The sequence below is a fragment of the Balaenoptera ricei genome, chromosome 6 (assembly GCF_028023285.1).
Source record: "Balaenoptera ricei isolate mBalRic1 chromosome 6, mBalRic1.hap2, whole genome shotgun sequence".
Lineage (NCBI taxonomy): Eukaryota > Metazoa > Chordata > Mammalia > Artiodactyla > Balaenopteridae > Balaenoptera > Balaenoptera ricei.
The window spans coordinates 84,269,618-84,287,138 of record NC_082644.1 but is presented as its reverse complement, the minus strand read 5'-3'; the positions used below and the strand labels follow the sequence as shown (position 1 = coordinate 84,287,138).

Below are 17,521 nucleotides of genomic sequence, written 5' to 3'. Positions count from 1 at the left end.
AATATGTACTTCTTAAAGCCACTAAATTTGGGGGTGTCCATTATACAGCAATAGATAACTAATACACCCCTAAATTACTGTAATCTTGGTGAAAAATGTAGCATGACTGGGAGGGCAGGCACCAAATAGGACACCATCTCCCTGATGACATCCTTGGGAATACTGTCTTCATGCTCAAAGATTATCCAATATACTCTTATGCTAAAATGGTATCATTGTGCTCTACAAAGCCCTGATTAGTATCCAGGAGGTACTGGAGGCATAGGTAGGGTTGTGTTGGGTGGAATGGATGGCCAGTATGGGATCATGAGTAGTGACGATGATGTCATTCTTTCCCCTTCTCATTTTTTTCTTCCTTTCCCACTCATTCCACCATTACATTTTCTTTACTCTCTTCCTCCTTTTCCCCAAAATTCTGGGTGACTGCCTGATGACCATTCCTGTAAATGATGCTATCAAGCTACATATCCTGAAGAAATTTCCTTGAGGAGCAGCTCTTCCTGTTCCTCAAGGTGTTCTCACAAGCACAGAGACCTCATTGTCAAGCTCAAAATGTGCTTTCCAGACAGATTAGCACCCCATGTGTAGCAGGTTCTTAAGCCGGACCCACCCAGTTCCTAGACCCTGCCCTGGCCAACCCAGTGTCCACAATCACAAAGCCCATTTATATACACCCCACCCAATGACACCTACCTATGAGATACTCTGGAATCAGCAGCTTTTTCTAGACGAAAGTAAGTCACCATCTTCAGGAAAATATTCATATCCCTTGTCCTTTTCAGAGCTGCAAACTCAGTCTTCCCTACTGCTCCAGTAAGGGTAGAGGAAGTGGAAAAGGTGAACTGCTACCCATTTTCATTAGGGTAAGGTTAAGGGGTGGGGAACATGGCCCATCACTACAAACTTCATGAAGGAGAGAAGGGCTCTTAGTTGCAGGTGACATTTATTCCTCACCAAGAGATCTAAGAGGAAGATTTCTGTCTTCCACTAACCTCAGGGCCTAAACACTCTTCAAAACTTTCTGAAGGAACAAGGGTTAATTCTGGCTACATTATGCCAGAGTAACTTATCCGATTATAGCTGTATATAGTTCAGGATCGTTTGAGAGCAGATAAGAAGACAGTTTGAGCCAAGTTCTGGACTTTAAGGGGTTTTCTCACTTTGGAAAAGCCTGAAAGTTTCTAGAGTAAACTTTTTGTACTTTTTTTTAGAAAAATAAAGTTTTTTAAGTAGGGGACATCTGAGCAGGATCAAATAAAGGACCCCAGGATGAAACTGAGGAGGCTACTGTCAGGCTCCCTGCAAGGAACTGGTCATCTCTTAGACGCCAAGAGAGGAAATCAGTATGAGCTGAACTACTCCTTCCTTTCTCTACACACAAGTTCCAGGATACCCAAAACCCATGCCCCCAGTGCAGTACACAGAGAGCACTAATGTTTCTCTACTAGAAGAAATATTTATTGAGGAGGATCAATATTCTCAGTTGTACTAAAGAAAGATTGTTTTCATCAGAGGATGTGTTATCATGAAAACTGCGAGGTTTTCTCAACAACAACTGAGTTCTTTGGAGAAATTTTTTCTCCCTGGAAATGCTGGAGAAGCAATTTCTGTTTGAATAGAAGAGTCAAATCTCTGAACACAGTGCCTTCATCAGGGGTGAGGGTGGCTGGAGGTACCTGGCATTCTTGATGCACACAGGTGGGGCTTGGATTGGGTACAAGCTCCCTGGAGGACAGGGAAGAGAGTTGACTCTGGCATAATACCTAGTCCTCAAAGGCCACAACTTTCTGGTGATGTCTGATCCTGTCTCTGTTCTGTCTAACACTTGTAAGACAACTCTGGTCAACAGAAACAGCTTCTTGATTTGAGGACTTGGTATGTGCCCATTCCTCTTGCTGTGGGTCAGAGAGAGCCCCACAGTTGGAGGGACGTCCCTTGTCAGGCTGTACCTGGGTCTGCAGTTTCTTCTTGTGCTGACTTAACTCCAAGGCCTCAGATTTGAACCTACGTGCCAGCTTCTCCTCTAGGATCTTCCCAATGGCTGTCATGAGCTCCTGAGCTTCAGGAGGCCCATAACTCACAAAGATAGCTGCACTTTCAACTGAGTCTTGGTGCTGCACAAAGGTTGACATGAATTTGGCTTTTTGCTGGGGACTTTCCTGGTCTTTGATTTTCCTCTTGGAGTCAATCCACTGAAAAAATCGCCTCATCTTTTTTCTGAAGTAACTTTCTGGAGGAAGCTGTTCATTCTGTGACAGAGGTGGGGAAGTGTCCTTTAATTCTCTTTCCTCAACAGGGTGGCTCTTCTTTCTGCCTGTAGACGTCCCTAGTCCTGAATCCTCACTTCTGTATTCTCCTGCTTTGGAGCCCGGAGGTCTCACTCTCTTTGCAACAGGTGGGAAATTCTTATCCTGGCAGTTCCATAAGACATGCTTAGAGGGATCCTGCCTCTGCTCCGTGCTGGTCCCACTGTCCTCCAAGTGGGCATGCAGCACCTGGGAAGCTGCCATGTCCCCAGTGGAGACACTGTGGACATGAGTCAGTGAAGGCTTGGAAGGCAACCTACCTGAAATCAGGGGCATGTCAGTGGGACAGTGTACAGCCTGGCTATGCTCCTTACCCTCGAATTTAAACTTTAACTCACTAAGGAGCTGGTTTTGAAGGTCTGATAGTTTAGAATCTTGGGGAACAGTTGTTTTTGGTGAGGGACATTGGGTGGTCAGGGTAGTTTCTACTTTACCCATATTGACGTATGCCATTTGGGAGCTGTCCAACTCGCTGGTTGTCAAGATGTCACTATATTGTGATTGAAGAGCACACAGCTCCTTGGCCTTGAATATCTCCCTGGACACACTGGACATGAAAGAATGTTCTAAATTCTTCCCCTCTATCTTTTGGCCCCGAATCATTTCTACTCTATCACTGGAGTTCATGTTCTCATCCCTTGGCTCATGTCCATCCCCGGCTTGCCTTATGGGCACCTCTGGGCTGCATCTGTGGTCTAGTAGAGTCTCACTCTGACTCACTTTGTCTTTGTTTCTGTGTGTGAGCAGCTGAAAAGTCTGTCTGCCACGCTCAATTGTCTGAACGTCCTCTGCAAGCCTTTGGTCGATATCAGAGTGTGATGGCTGCGGGGCCCGCTGTCCTTCTTTGTCCACAGATGAGATAACAGGAAGAGGATGATCCAGCACCGGGACTGAATTTGTAGTCCTCACCTTGTTTCCCTGAGAAGTTTCAGAACTTCCTTCAAGGGGCTTGGAAACCTCACCTTTGGAATCCACCCCAGAAATATGGGTGGTTGAGGAGGGAAAGTCAAATTGAGGAAGAGGCCATGTTTTGGCTTCTCTCAACATATAGAATTTTATGGATTCAAGAACCTTGAGGGGTAGACCCCATCTCTGAGTCACACGAAACCGTAAAATATGGGCTTCTAGCACTTTTCGGGTGTTAGGATCAAGAAAAGAAAGCTCTAGAGTGCTAATCTGGTGGTAGACTTTACCTACCATTGCGCTTTTTGAATCTGCGTCTTCCATATTGGTCTGGGAATTCCCAGAAGTAGGCAAAGTATTGTCGTCAGCCAGCCATGAACGACACACACCTATAGGAATCCTACCTGCACTGATCTGCCAAGACTTCGTGCTCACATGTAGTCTAAGAATGGTTTTTATTTGATTCCAATCTATGTCCTTCCTTGAGACATTTAATAATCCATTCCCTGAGTGATTCCTTGAGTGACACACACAGTTAGTTTTTGTCTCCAAAGCAGCCCTCAGACCCTGCACTAGGTAACGTTCTGAGACCTCTTGTGGACTGTCTTCTGGGCTCTTCTCTAGGATATAGCCAAGATTCTTCCTCATGTCATCCCTTAGCTGAAACTTTGTTGGGGTCCTCTCATGGAAATTTGCTGGGAGACCCAATTCAGTCTTCCCTATATCCTTGCTATCCTTGCCCTGAAGCTCAGAGATTTGTAAGTGAACATGTGTGCCTCTCTGCTGAGGTACTTCTGTTAATTTATACTGAGGCTCCATCAGTGCTGGGGACTCTAGATTCCTACAGGCTTGGAGGCACCATCGTGGAATTAGCCTCCTTGGAACGTGGAGCTCCAGTTTCTCCTGGGGTTCACTGGTGATATGAAAATGGCCAAGGACGGAGACTGGTACATAGGCATGGGACGACCGGTTGACCAATGGGAGGTTAAGAGCTTGAGGACAAGTGGCTTCTTGAGATTTCTGGAGCACAGGAACTAAACCCCACAAACTTTCCTGTTGTTTCTGCAACATGTGCCATTCCAGGTGTTGATTTCCAGTCGCGATATGAAAGTCTGACTCATTCTGGAATCTATGGAAAGACACTCCATGGTCCCTAATCTGGGATGGAGAAGAAGATGGTAGAATTGGGAGTTGGGATTGAAGGTGGGCCTGGGGCTGGACCTGAGTGAAAGGTAGGGGCTGGGATTGGGGTTTAGTTTGAGGCAAGGGTTGTGGATGTACATGAGGGAGCAGAAGGGGATGGGAATAAAGAAGTGGTGGAGATTCTTGATCCCGCATTTTGAATGCAGAAGCACTACAGATTCCATTGAATAAAACAGAGTGAGACTCTAGTGGGTAACTACTACTAGAAGCCAGGAGAGTAGCCTCTAGGGACTCACTGTGCAAAGAGGGAAGACCCCAGAAGAGCTGGCTATATTTCTGCTGCAAGTTTTCCCCCAAAGTCTTGTCATATAGGAGCTGCTGACAAATGCGCAGCTGCTCGGGTTTGCTTTCACTGTTCCAGCCAGTTTGGGGGGCTCTAGTGTCCTTTACATCAAGTGACTGCAATGAATTCCCTGAAGATGTCCGTTGGTATTCTGACATTTGTTTTGAAAATGGTCCCTCTTCCTTTTGTTTCTTCTCTGAATTCTGGAAAGCCATTTTCTTTTCTATTTGTCTCTCCAAGAGTCCCTGGATGGCCTCCACATGCTTGGTAACAGAGTCTCCCCAGAGACAGGTGTCTGGTAGAGGGAGGGAAACATTCTCTCTCTGAAAATCAGAGAGGGATAATGTGGGGAGGAACACGTTCTTGGCATTAGCTTGCCTTGAGGAGAAGTCTGAAATTGACAGGCTTGAATGCTCAGTGCCTCTGATTGTTGAAACACAAGTGGACAACCCACCAGAGCTATCTGGAGATAACTTCTCCAGAACAGGCTTCAGTGAGATGGAAGTTGATTTAGGTTGAGTCACAGATAAAGTGCAGTCTGGCAGTGGTGAAACAGACAGAGTTGGTGGTGCATGATGACAAGCAGAAGAATCGGGGTGATTCACTGCCTGGGACAAATCTGATAAGGGATTGATATCTTGGGAAAGGGTGGGGTCAAGAGAGAAAATGGTATCCGGAGACAAAGTGGCCTCTCGTGGGGGAACAGGATCTGCTGTCTGAGTGTCATGTGGTAGGAGAGGGGGAAAGGCAAGGGGTTGGGGTGGGGAATAGTCCACAGGGAATTTGGAATCCAAGGAAGGAAAAGGCTCTGGTGCCAGAGAGTGACCCAGTGGTGAGGGTGAAAAAAAGTCAACTAAGGGAGTCACTGGGTTAGGGGAGAGAACGGAGGTGGGTAGTGGGGAAGGCTCAAGCAGAGAGGCTGCTGTTAGGTCTCTTGGAGGGACTGTTGAGAAGGCAGGGGACAGAGTAAACGATGACTCAGTCACAGGAGCTGTGGAAGCCAACGGGGACACAGAGGAAGTAGAATCTTCCAGGGCCTCTGGGAATAGCAGCCGATTGACCTCAGCAGTTGCCTTATTACACACCTCGCAGGAGGGGTCTGGACATAAGAGTTGACGAAAGCGAGTGGTGTCATCGTGCCGGCCCAGGGGGCTGCAGAAGACAGGAAGTACAAAGATGCAGCCAGGACCAGAACAAACATGAGACCCTGGCAAGTCTGGCAAAAGTATGGCTGCCCAATGTATACTATCCTTTCACATTCTTTTACTTCCTTAATCTCACAATAAATATTTTATCCCCCTCCCCAAGGCTTTCACATTCTGAATCTGAGGATTTTCCCTCCCATGTCAATCCCAGGCTTCACTGAGGCCCTAGAAATTCAAAGACTCCACTAAAAAGCGGGATACAGGAAAGAAGGTAATGTTCAGTCACCTTTGCAGAAGAGAAAGCACCTTCCTTGCCTCCTCTACTTCGCTCTGGCGAGCTCTCCAACCTGGGAAACCAGGAGAGTGATGAAGGTAGAAACAAGGAGACCTTATAGGAGGCTTAGTAGAATGTCCTTTCGTGGTACCCTTGGTGGATTGGACTTGGAGAGCCCCAAGAACTAGGAAATAGGGTCAGATCACATGGTCAATGATAATAATAACAAAGCTCAAATATGTATGTTGCTTTATCATTCACAAAGGGCTTTCATATGTATTCTCCCATGTGATATTCAGAACCACCCTTTGAGGAACATAGGTCAATGGTTATTTACCTCAAAGAGGAATCTGATCATCCAGGAAGTCAAAGGACTTTTACAAAGTCAGGACACAGAAATTCTGACTCTTGACATCTCACATGGCCACCTGTTGGGAAACACCCATTGCCCAGGTCCATCACTGCTTCATGCCCAGCGATGAGCAGAGCAGGGAATCTGAGAAGTGTCTCAGGCTCTGACTGCCTTCCCATAAGCCTCTCCTCTGAGAACTCTGGTTTCTGAGAGAAACTGTATCTAGCAGTTGACATCCTCAGAGATCAGGGACCTTGGATCTCATGGAAAAGTCAGGAAGGGTTACCCTTGGAGAGTTCAGATGGGATAGGCAGAACCTTACCTTTCGGTGTTCCACCTTTCCTTCTCCTCTTGGCTCTGCCCTGATGCTGAGAACAAAAAGAAAAGAATGAAGGGCTGGGGCTCATTTCTCTCACTCCTCTCTAGGAAACTCGGATATTCATTATCCATGAATAATATGACTCTATTTTAATTAATAGAACTTTATGTTCCTTCCTTTTTTCAATTTTAAAGTTTTAAAATGCTTTCAATTTTTTTTCTTCTTTGACAAACTCAAAGAAGGACTTTTGTCTATGAGATCCACACTTGATATTCTCAGTCAGAAATCATCAGCCCAAGGAGGGCACAGCATCTGAGGCCAACAGTCACGTCCATGTCCCTCAGATAGGACCCTGTATCCTGGAGCTCAGGCTCCAGCCTCTGCTCAGAGGCTCTCAGAGGCTCAGCATTGCTGCTCTGATCAGCCCAGCACAAAGGAAGGCTTTGTCGAGTGATGTTTGACGTGAGAATGTGACGCATGATCAAGCATTGGGGAACTCTGTTCTCCTGCAGAGGTCCCAAACTCTCCAAATAACCCAACCCAGGGCCACAAAGTTACTGCAAAGTTATTGCTTGGGATTTTATCCTGGAATCTCCAAACACTCAGATGGGCCATGGGCTTCAATTGGAAGCCTTAGTCCTCCCAGAACTACTGGCCCTGCCTGGCCTATGATGCTCTATCCTCTCCTTGAACTTCCTATCTTAGGTGTCTCTCTGACCCAACCAATCTCACTGAGAAATGTGAGCAGGGGAACAAGAAAATAAAGAATCATTCTTTGAGAGGCAACTTTTGGTTCCAGCTGCAACATTTAAAGAGCTTGGGAGTCATTACTCCAGTCTTTAGAAGAAGCAAAATCTGAACCAATTGAAAGTCAGTGACTTTTCTTCTAGCATTAGAGAATTAAGGTCACCGGGCAAATCACTCCAAAATCTTCATAGAGGGTGAATGCAGAGAATCACAGTTGAGGTCAGCTTACCTCAAGCAGAGGCCACTGGAGCCATAAATTAATAGGAACACTTAAAAGGACACTTTGACAAATTGCTAGAGGATGCACGTGGGCTAACATGAGAGCGAGAAACTCCTAGGGTCATTATCTTAGGGGGGCCTCCACCTATTCATGGGTTTCGCCTATGGGAACCCCACCAGGTTCTCTCGGTGAAGAGCCATGAAAAATTCTGATGTTTCTGGTGGAGGAGTGTGGGAATGGGAAGAAAAGTAACAATTTTGAAAACATTCTGAAATATCCCCTGAATGTTCTCCATAACGGAAGCTTACTCAGCAGAGGAAAAGACTACCAGAGACTTATCCCACATGGGAGAAGGGAAATTATCCAACTCCAGTTCCCTCTAGCCCTCCTATCTCTTCTAAAAAGTGAAAAGAAAGAAAGAGAGAAAAGTGTTAGAAACATCTGTGAATAACCCAGGGACACAGGCCCACTAAAAGACAGATTTAATCATATCCCCTCCCCTCCAGCACCTTACTACCACATCAACAGGGCTCCAGTATGGTAAAAGAGGATCATAGCCGAAAGAGCTGCAAGGCATAGGCTCTATATAAGGAGGAGACTTAGGGAAATCTGAAGACACCAAGGGAGATTAAAACAAGGACACTATAGGAAATTGAAGTCTCTGACATATACAGCTACAGTAAATATTAAACACAACCAACACGTACCCAGATTAACATAAAACTTCACACTAAGGTCTGTTTACTTCAGTTCCTATTACCCAATACATTATGTCTGGCTTTCAACAAAAAATTACAAGGTATGATAAAAAGGCAAGGAAAAACAGTCTGAATAGATAAAGCAAGCATCAGATCCACATTCAGATATGACACAGATTTTTGAATTGTCATACATGGAATCCAAAATAACCATCGTTTCATGTTAAGGGCTCTAATGGAAAAAGCAGAAACAAGCAAGAACAGATGAGCAATAAGCAGAGAGAGGGAAACTCTAAGAAAGAATCAAAAGGAAATGTTGGAAACCAAAAACACTATAACAGAAATGAAGAATGCTTTTAATTGGCTCATCTGTAGATTGCCTATGGCCAGGGAAAGAATAAGTGAGTTTGAAAATATGTCAATAGAAACTTTCCAAACTGAAATGCAAAGAGAAAAAGAATTTTAAAAAAAATTTTAACTCAGAATATCCAAGAACTGTGAGACAGTTTCAAAATGTATAATACACATGTAATTGAAATACCAAAAGGAGAAGAAAGAGAGAACAGAGAATAAGAAATATTTGAAGAAATAACAGCCCAGGATTTTCCAAAATTAATGACAGATTAACCATAGATTGTGGGAGCTCAGAGAACACCAAGCAGTATAAATACAAAGAAAGTCTATACCTGAACATATTTTATTAAAACTGTAGGAAACTGAAAGATAAAATCTTGAAAGAATACAGAAGAAAGTAATATCCTACCTCTAAAGGAACAAGGATAAGAATTATGGGCTTATCATAAACCATGCAAGCAAGAAGAGAATTGAGTGAAATATTTAAAGTGTTGCAAGAAAAAAAAATCACCCTAGAACATTGTGTCTAGTGAAATTATCCTTCAAAAGTGAAGGAGAAATAAAAACTTTCTCAAACAAAAACTGAGATACTCATCAGCAGCAGATTTGCCCTGGAATAAATGTTAAAAGAAGTTCTTCAAGGAGAAGGAAAATGACAACTCAGATCTACATAAAGGAAGGGAAAAGAAGGAATAAATGAAGGTAAAACAAAACTTTTATTTTTCTTATTCTCAATTGACCTAATAATACTAATGATAGTGTATTGGGTGATTATAGTATATGGATAAGTGAAATAAATGACATCAGTGTTACAAGGGACAGGAGGGAGGAATTGGGAGCTCTGTTATAATGGAACCTGCACTACCTATAAAGTGGTATAATGTTATATATACAAGTGGCCTTAGATTAGTTGTAAATGTATATTAAAAATTCATGGGCAACCATGAAAATATTTTTTAAAGAATACTTGACATGCTAAGAGAAGAGAGAAATGGAATCATATAAAGTGCTTGTTTAAAATCAGAAAAGGCAGAAAAAGAGAGGAAGAAAAAAAGAATACACATAATAAATACTAAACAGTTACAGATATGATAGATATTAATCCAACTATATTAAAAAATCGCTAAATGTAAGTGGTCTAAATTCACCAATTAAAAGACAGACTGTCAGTGGATAAAACAAGATCCAATTATATGTTGTCTACAAAACACCCACTTTAAATATAAAGACACAGATGATTAAAAGTAAAGGGAAAGAGAAAACTGTACCATGTTAACACTGATGAAAGAAAGCAGGAGGAACTGTATTAATTTCAGACAAAGCAGACTTCAGAACAAGGAAAGTTATGAGGGATAAAGAGGGGCAGTACATAACAACAAAGGGGTCAACTCTCCAAGAAGACACAACAATCCTTAACATGTACACAATCTAACAACAGACTGTCAAAATATGTGAGGCAAAAACTGGTCCAACTGCAAGGAGAATTAGGTGAATCCACTGTTATTTTTGGAGACTTCAACACCCCTCTATCAGAAATGGACAGATTCAGCTGGTAGAAAATCAGTAAGGATATAGTTGACCTAAACAGCACCATCAATCAACTTGATCTAATTGACATTTATAGAATACTTCATCCAACAACAGAATATGCATTCTTCTCAAGCACACATGGAACATTGACCAAAATAAACCACATTCTGGGCCACAAAACACACCTTAACAAATATAAAATAGAAATCATACAAAGTATATTTTCAGACCATAATGGACTTAAACTAGAAATCAATTACAGAAAAATAGCTGGAAATGCCAAAATGTTTGGAGAGTAAACAACATGCTACTAAAACATGGGTCAAGGAAGAAATATCAAGAGAAAAAATATTTTAAACTAAATGAAAATTAAAATACAACTTGTCAAAATTTGTGAGTGGCAGAAAAAGCAGTACTTAGAGGGAAACTGATAGCATTGAATGCATCTATTTGAAAAGATTTAATATCTTTGTGGGACTCTGGTTTGCTGACCTGATCGATTTCTCCCTGTTTCCAAAATATTGGGAAACATGAATTCCTCCTTAGGTAGCACAGTGACAGAAGAAGGAGCCCCACCCAACACACAAAGGCAAGGATGGGAAAACCTAGGAAGTTGAGCTGGAGTTCAGCCATGGTGCAGTAAGGCTCCTCAGACAAAGAAGATGGTCCAGATCATCAGAAGTGCATTGCTGCCTCAGGCATCTGGGCATTGAAAGTGCACATTCTAGACTAGAGTCCTAGGCCCACATCACAGAGGTTAAGTGTAAACACCAAAGGTTCTTGAGAGTGGGGGAGGGGACAACACAAGAGAAATAAACCCACAATCATTCCCCCACCATCCAACCCAGCAGATCTATCCATCCCTCCAGGGCCCTTTAGATACCTCTAACCCACCTTCCAACCCACACATTTACATACCATATATTTACCTTAGTGAAATTTTCTATTTATTCCACACGTTACCCAGATATTACCTGAGACCCTTTTACTGCTTGGTGATCTACCTTTGGACTCCACATAATATTTAAAACTCTGCTATGCCAAGGGATTTTTACCTCCAAGCCTTCAGCTACAGCTTCCCCTCATATATAATGTGTTCTCACCTGTATGAAGCCAGAAATATACTCAGAAGAAATATACCCCCCCCCCATATCTCCTCAAAAGAATTCACATTCACCAAAAAGTGTGAGTGCAGAGTAGCCTGTACCAGTGAACAGGAAGCATGACAAAAAGGGAAACAAGGGCATGGCACACCCATGAACCTATGGCAAACAACTTAAAAATCTGTAGTAATTCTTTTTTTCCTAAAATCCCTCTTAGGCTATTTAGCCCCCTAAGGTTCTCAAATCTAGCCCCCTCCACCCATACAGTGTCTCATCCTGCTGCTTGCTCCCTCTTCTGACAAATCCCTTCTCAAAACATTTAAATTTTTTTCTTTATTTTACAGAACACAACCCGAAGGACCAAACACACCCTGATTTAAGGAGTGAGCTTCTCTTTAACATAACTTCTAATGAGCACAATATTTAGCAATATGTTTTAGTTCTTTTGAACCACACTCATGGTTACTTCTTCTATGAAAAGTTTTATGATTTTTTTCCCCATCTACTTTCTTACTTTCCACCAAAATTCCTGTTGGCATCTCCATACCTTTTTAAACAATGATGTCATTTTTGTTGATGTGTATATGTATTTATTTCATCTCCCCGTGCTAGTCATTTAATAGTTGTAGCCCTTATACCTTCATTATTTAGATTATAAACTGCTGAAATTAAGCCGTGTCATTTCCTTACTTTGCTTGCCTGTATTCCCTCGTTGAGTCTGATGAATCAGTCTTGACCCCAGATACCTAATTCTCTCCCTCCCCTATGAGGAGGATACTAGTAATGACAGCTCCTTTCTTTACCTGTCTTCTCCTGCAACCACAGCTCCACTGTTGTCTCTACCCAAAAGGAGGGTACATTTCAAGCCCACTCCATCTCACATACGCTCCTCCCTTGACTACAGGAGGTGTATCTGTTCAGAAAAATCCCTCCACATATCTTTGTATCTCTGGTATTGTTTTTTTTATAGAAAGTCTGGTCCTGACTGTCCCCGAGGTCCCTAGGATTCACAACTGTAAAAACATCCTCTAAAGTTTGAGCAATATAAGCTCCACCAAAAGAATTTCCAGGAGAGAAGGGGTCAGAAAAATGACACATAAAATATATTCTTCAAAAAGTGGCCTTGTCATAAAAAAGAAAGACCGAGAAACACTGATCCAGATTAAAGGAGACTAAAAGCACACGACAACTAAATGCAGTCTGTGATTCTGAATCCTGTAATGGAGGTTTTGAAAAAAAGCCACAAAGGACATTACTCAATAAATTGACAAAAATGGAATATGAATGGGAGATTAGTTAAAAGTTTTATGTCATTGTTAAATTTACTGGAGGGGATAAATAACTGTACTGTATGTAAGAGAATCTTCTTTTTCTTAAATACACAATGAAATATTCAAGGAGAAGGTGCATGATGCATGAAATGTATTTTCAAATATTCAGAAATGTATGCATATTTTTCATATATGTGTGTGTGTGCGTATTCACATATATAGAGAAAGGGGAGGCAGGGAGGGAAGGAGACAGAAACAGAGACAGAGAGAGGAGAGAGATCTCAAATTGGTCAAAATGTTAGTAGGTAAGTCTGGATAAAGGGTACATGGTTTTACCATCCATGCAACTTTTCCACAAGTTTAGTTATTTTCAAATAAATACATTTTTAAAATAGACCATTGCCTGCTGTCCTGGATTTTACCTAAACTTTGAGATTTCTGCCTTTGATTCTTGCAGCTGCCACCATCACCATACCCAAACCCCAGAAATGTGTAATGCCAGCTTTAAAAGTTATCTCACGTTCTGTCCCAGGCAAGAAATCTGGGATCCTCTGCGCATTTCAACAGGATTTTACAAAATGCTGAAGAAGAGCACCACCCCCTCCCCACCCGCAAATTTTTTTTAATTAAACACAATACAAAAAAAAAAAAAGAAGGAAAAAAATCAACATGTTTACAGCATGGAACCCCTAATTTTTCTTATCTGGTGCCACCAGGTCATCCGTCTTCTGGCGTTTTGTGGTGTGAATTGGTTTGCCAGCACTTCGTCTGCTCTGCTCACCAGTTACCATTCTTCCACCAGATTTTTGTCTTCCAAAAATGTGTTGACATCTTTTGTCGTATCCTCTCTCCTTCTAGTCATCCTTAAGCACTTATTCTTTTTAAATCCTTTGTTTGAATAGTTTTATTGAAATATAGTTCACATACCATACAATTTACTCATTTAAAGTGTGTAATTCCATGATTTTTAGTGTACTCACAGACATGTGCATCACCACAATTTTAAAAACATTTTCATGACTTCAGAAAGAACCCCGTAACCTTTAGCTATTACCCGCCACCCTTCATCTCCCAGCTCTAAGCAACCATTAATCTACTTTCTGTCCTCTCTTGGTTTCCCTATTCTGAACATTTCACATGAATGGAATCATATGTAGTTATTTGTGACTGGCTTCTTTCACTTAGCGTAATGTTTTCAAGGTTCAGCCATGTTGTAGCATGTATCAGTGCTTTTTAATACCAAAAATATTACACTGCATGGATATACCATATTTTATTTACCCATTCATCAGTTGATGGACATTTGGGTTGTTTCTGCCTTTTAACTCTTATGAATAATACTGCTATGAACATTTGTTTATAAGTTTTTGTGTGGACATATGTTTTCATTTCTCTTGAGTATATACCTAGAAGTGGAGTTGCTGGGTCACATAGTAATTCTATGTTTAACATTTTGAAGCGCTGACAGACTGTTTTCCAAAACAGCTGCACCATTTTTCATTCCCACAAGCAGTGTATCAGGGTTCCAGTTTCTCCGCATTCTCACCAACACTTGTTTTAATATGACTTTTTGTTTCTAGTCATTCTTGTGTGTGTGAAGTGTTATATCATAGTGGCTTTGGTTTTCATTTTCCTGATGGCTAGAGATGTTGAACCTCTTTTCACCTACTCTTACTTTTTTTTTTCATCTACTCTTGCTTTTAATGGCATTTGGGGAAAGAGAGAAGATAAACAAGTGTGTTTTATCTACTGTGTTTAACTCGAAACACAATAGCTCATTTTAACTGTGTGACAGGAAAAATATTTTCTTGTAAATATTTGAAAACACATATAGTGATGTCAAGTCTTTATCAACATGCACAGTTTACTACTTCTATTCTTTCTGCATGTTATAGTTACTGTGTGATTAAGGGAAAGCAATATTGTGCACTGAATTTGATCTGTAAGATTACTTCTTGTATGGGGTTGAGGGAGGAATTCATTCAAATGACTCCTTAGGGTTGACTAAAAGGCAGAGCAGAACTGATTGCCAGAGCCTCTAAAGCACAATGCTTTTTTGTCACCAATGCTGTGTACATCTGTTGTGAATAACTGTGTACCACAGGTGATAAATATCAAAGAAATGTGAGAGCTTTGACATGGGCACATAGCATATGTCTTAAGAGATAGATGACAAGATGTTTAAATGGGCTTTTACACTTTAATCATAGTGTAAAAGATGGGATGTATCACACATGCCAAATGATAACTGTGAAAGCTCGGTGAGGGGTGTATGGGAGGTTACATTGTTCTGTCTGCTTTCGTGCATGTTTAAACATTTTTGTACTAAAAAGCTTTAAAAATAAAAGATGTAGAGTGACTCATAAGGAGAGGGAGGGAGCAAAAGGATACCTGGCCAGGGTGATCAGTCCATCAAGACTAGAGTTTAGCTATCTCTCAATAAGGAAATTTCAGGAAGTGTAATTCCTTTGAGGTTGGGAAAGAAACTTCTTTCCATATAACAGGAAGGAAGAAGGAAAGGAGGAATGGGAAAGTTTTGTTTTTTAAGGATTTTGATGAAAATTTCCCATCTCATGACTTCTAGTTCCTCTGTGAATGGTGGTTTGGCACATCTGCTGAGCAAGTGGAGATGGCCTAAATTTGAGAAAAGTGAAGGAGATTTGAAATAGATTTGAGTAGCACTGGAGAGAAAATGGACTAAGGAAACAGTGACCTAAGTTCCATTTATTTTGTTCATATGTTAGTAAGAATGAAATAAGAATTTGTGGAATGGATGCATTATTTCCAGGTAGTATGAGGGCTGAATTTATCATGGCATCAGTAGACTTAATTGTGAGATTTAATCCAATAGTCATCATCTACTTATGGGAAGGTATTTCTGGAAAAGGCAGAGACAGGGGATTTTGCCAGACAGGAAGGATTAAAGGTGATTGGATGGGGCCTATTTGTAGTGGAGCTCTTTAAATGTTGCTTACCTGATAGACCATCAAGCCTACCTTGGAGAGAGAGAAAAAGAAGACAAGAGCTTGGTGGATAGAGGAAGAGTAAGTGGAAAAATGACCTAAAGTTGAAAAATTAACAAGTAGTATATAAGCTGGAAGGATGGAGGATAAGGCCAAAGGGTGGAATGTCAGACTGTACTATTCCAGATGGCAGAAGTGTTCCTGGTAATAAGCTCTACAGTGTGGCAGTGACTGCACTGGAAGGGAAGTAAAAATGAGATGATGTAGGAACAGGGAAGCTGGGTTATTGACAGGTCTATTCACATGGAAGTTAGAGCCCTCCACCACTCCTCACCTCTTCATGTTCCCCACCCTGGGCCCCCTCCCACCTTTTGTCCCTCTCCCGGGGGCTCCACGGAATCTGCCTTCTCTCTGTGACCGTAAGCTTCAGATATTGTAGGATCAATGTCATAACTCTGGATAAGAAAATAAAAGTAGTGAGAGAAGCCTGTAGTGGACATCTAGTTTTGTTTTTTTGTTTTAACACCCAGTATCCATAAGTCTTTCTGGAAAAACTACCTCAAGTGCTCTCTAGGATACTCACCCCATTTTTGAGTCCCAGTCCGTACACGTAGAGTTGCCTTCCCTCTAGACCTCATTGTAAGGGTGGGTATGTGTGCAGCCTTGGCCAAAAAAAGGAGGTCCATGGTAAGCCCCCAAATGTCTGATACCCCAGTGCATAGTCTAGGACTCACCTCTGGTTCATGAGCTGTAGGTATTCTGGGGGAGGGGTACCATGGCTCCACCAAGGCTATTAATCTCAGTGGTGGCACCTTCATCTTGATTGATGAACTGTACACACTAAGGGCGATATCTTGTATATTCCCATCAAGCACAGATGGAAGGAAAGCACCATGCTCACCTTCCCCAAAGAGGGGGATGCCATCTTGATGACATCCTTGGAGATACTGTTTTAGTACTCAAAGACACCCCCATGCCTTTTTGATATAAGGCATCAGTGTGCTGTGCAGTTCTCTGGTCAGCCTCGAGGACATGGTGCTTGGATCAGATTGAGGAATGGGGGAGCAGGACAGGGTCAGAATATGGGAATGATGAGGCATGAACTTTGTTCACCCAGTAAGGACATTCTTTCCCTTCACTTTTTCTTACTTTCCCACTCACTTTAAGACATCTTTTGCTTACTCTCAGCTGTATTTTACCCTGGGAGGTAGGTGGCTGCCTGGTCAACAGTCCTACCACTGACAGCTGAGTGCTGCTTTTCCTCTGCAAAAAAAAAAAGTCATCAACTGAGCAGCCTGAAAAAATACCCAGAGAGGGGAACCACTTCCCCAGGGTGCCTTCCTAGTAAGGAAACCTCCATGTCAAGTTTAAAGTATGCTCTTCCGATACATTAACATGACCCACATGACAGATTCTTAAGCAGTTGCTGTGCTGTTCCTGGACCCTACGGCAACTAGCCCAGGGTCCAGTAGAGCAACACCTCCACCCAAATAGTGCCATTCAGGGTTCAGCCCCCCGTAGGAGCTTCTGGTCACTGAGTTCTAAATAATGATTAAGCTGTTGTTTCTTCTTCAGCATTATTTTCAGAAAGTATACCTGTCCTTAACCCTCCTCAAGTATAAAAGACCTATCTTCCCTACTTCTCTAAAGGATATAAAACGTTCAGTGAGGGGGGAGGTGTGGGCTGCTATACATTTTCATTAAGGCTAAGCTAAGCGGCAGAAGACAAAGCCCATCTCCTCAAATTTCATCAGGGAGGAAATGGGCTTTGGGGTGGGGGGGCGGGGTGGGGGTGGAGGGGGCACGATATCTGTTTCTCAGCAAGAACTCCAGAGGACTGGTCACCTTTT

General features: G+C 42.1%; 2 protein-coding genes across 2 annotated transcripts; both read right to left on the bottom strand.

The window, feature by feature from the left end:
- Positions 1-1,763: 1,763 nt before the first annotated feature.
- Positions 1,764-4,853, bottom strand: LOC132368085 (spermatogenesis-associated protein 31D1-like). Its single transcript, XM_059926673.1, has one exon. It carries the CDS (start codon positions 4,851-4,853, stop codon positions 1,764-1,766), a length of 3,090 nt encoding a protein of 1,029 aa, XP_059782656.1.
- Positions 4,854-4,918: 65 nt separating this feature from the next.
- LOC132368084 (spermatogenesis-associated protein 31D3-like) lies at positions 4,919-16,489 on the bottom strand. Its single transcript, XM_059926672.1, has 6 exons — positions 16,406-16,489; positions 16,040-16,126; positions 6,789-6,828; positions 6,127-6,187; positions 5,074-5,871; positions 4,919-5,018 (listed from the first exon to the last, which is right to left on the bottom strand). Exons 1-6 carry the CDS (start codon positions 16,487-16,489, stop codon positions 4,919-4,921), a joined length of 1,170 nt encoding a protein of 389 aa, XP_059782655.1.
- Between the last annotated feature and the right edge of the window lie 1,032 nt (positions 16,490-17,521).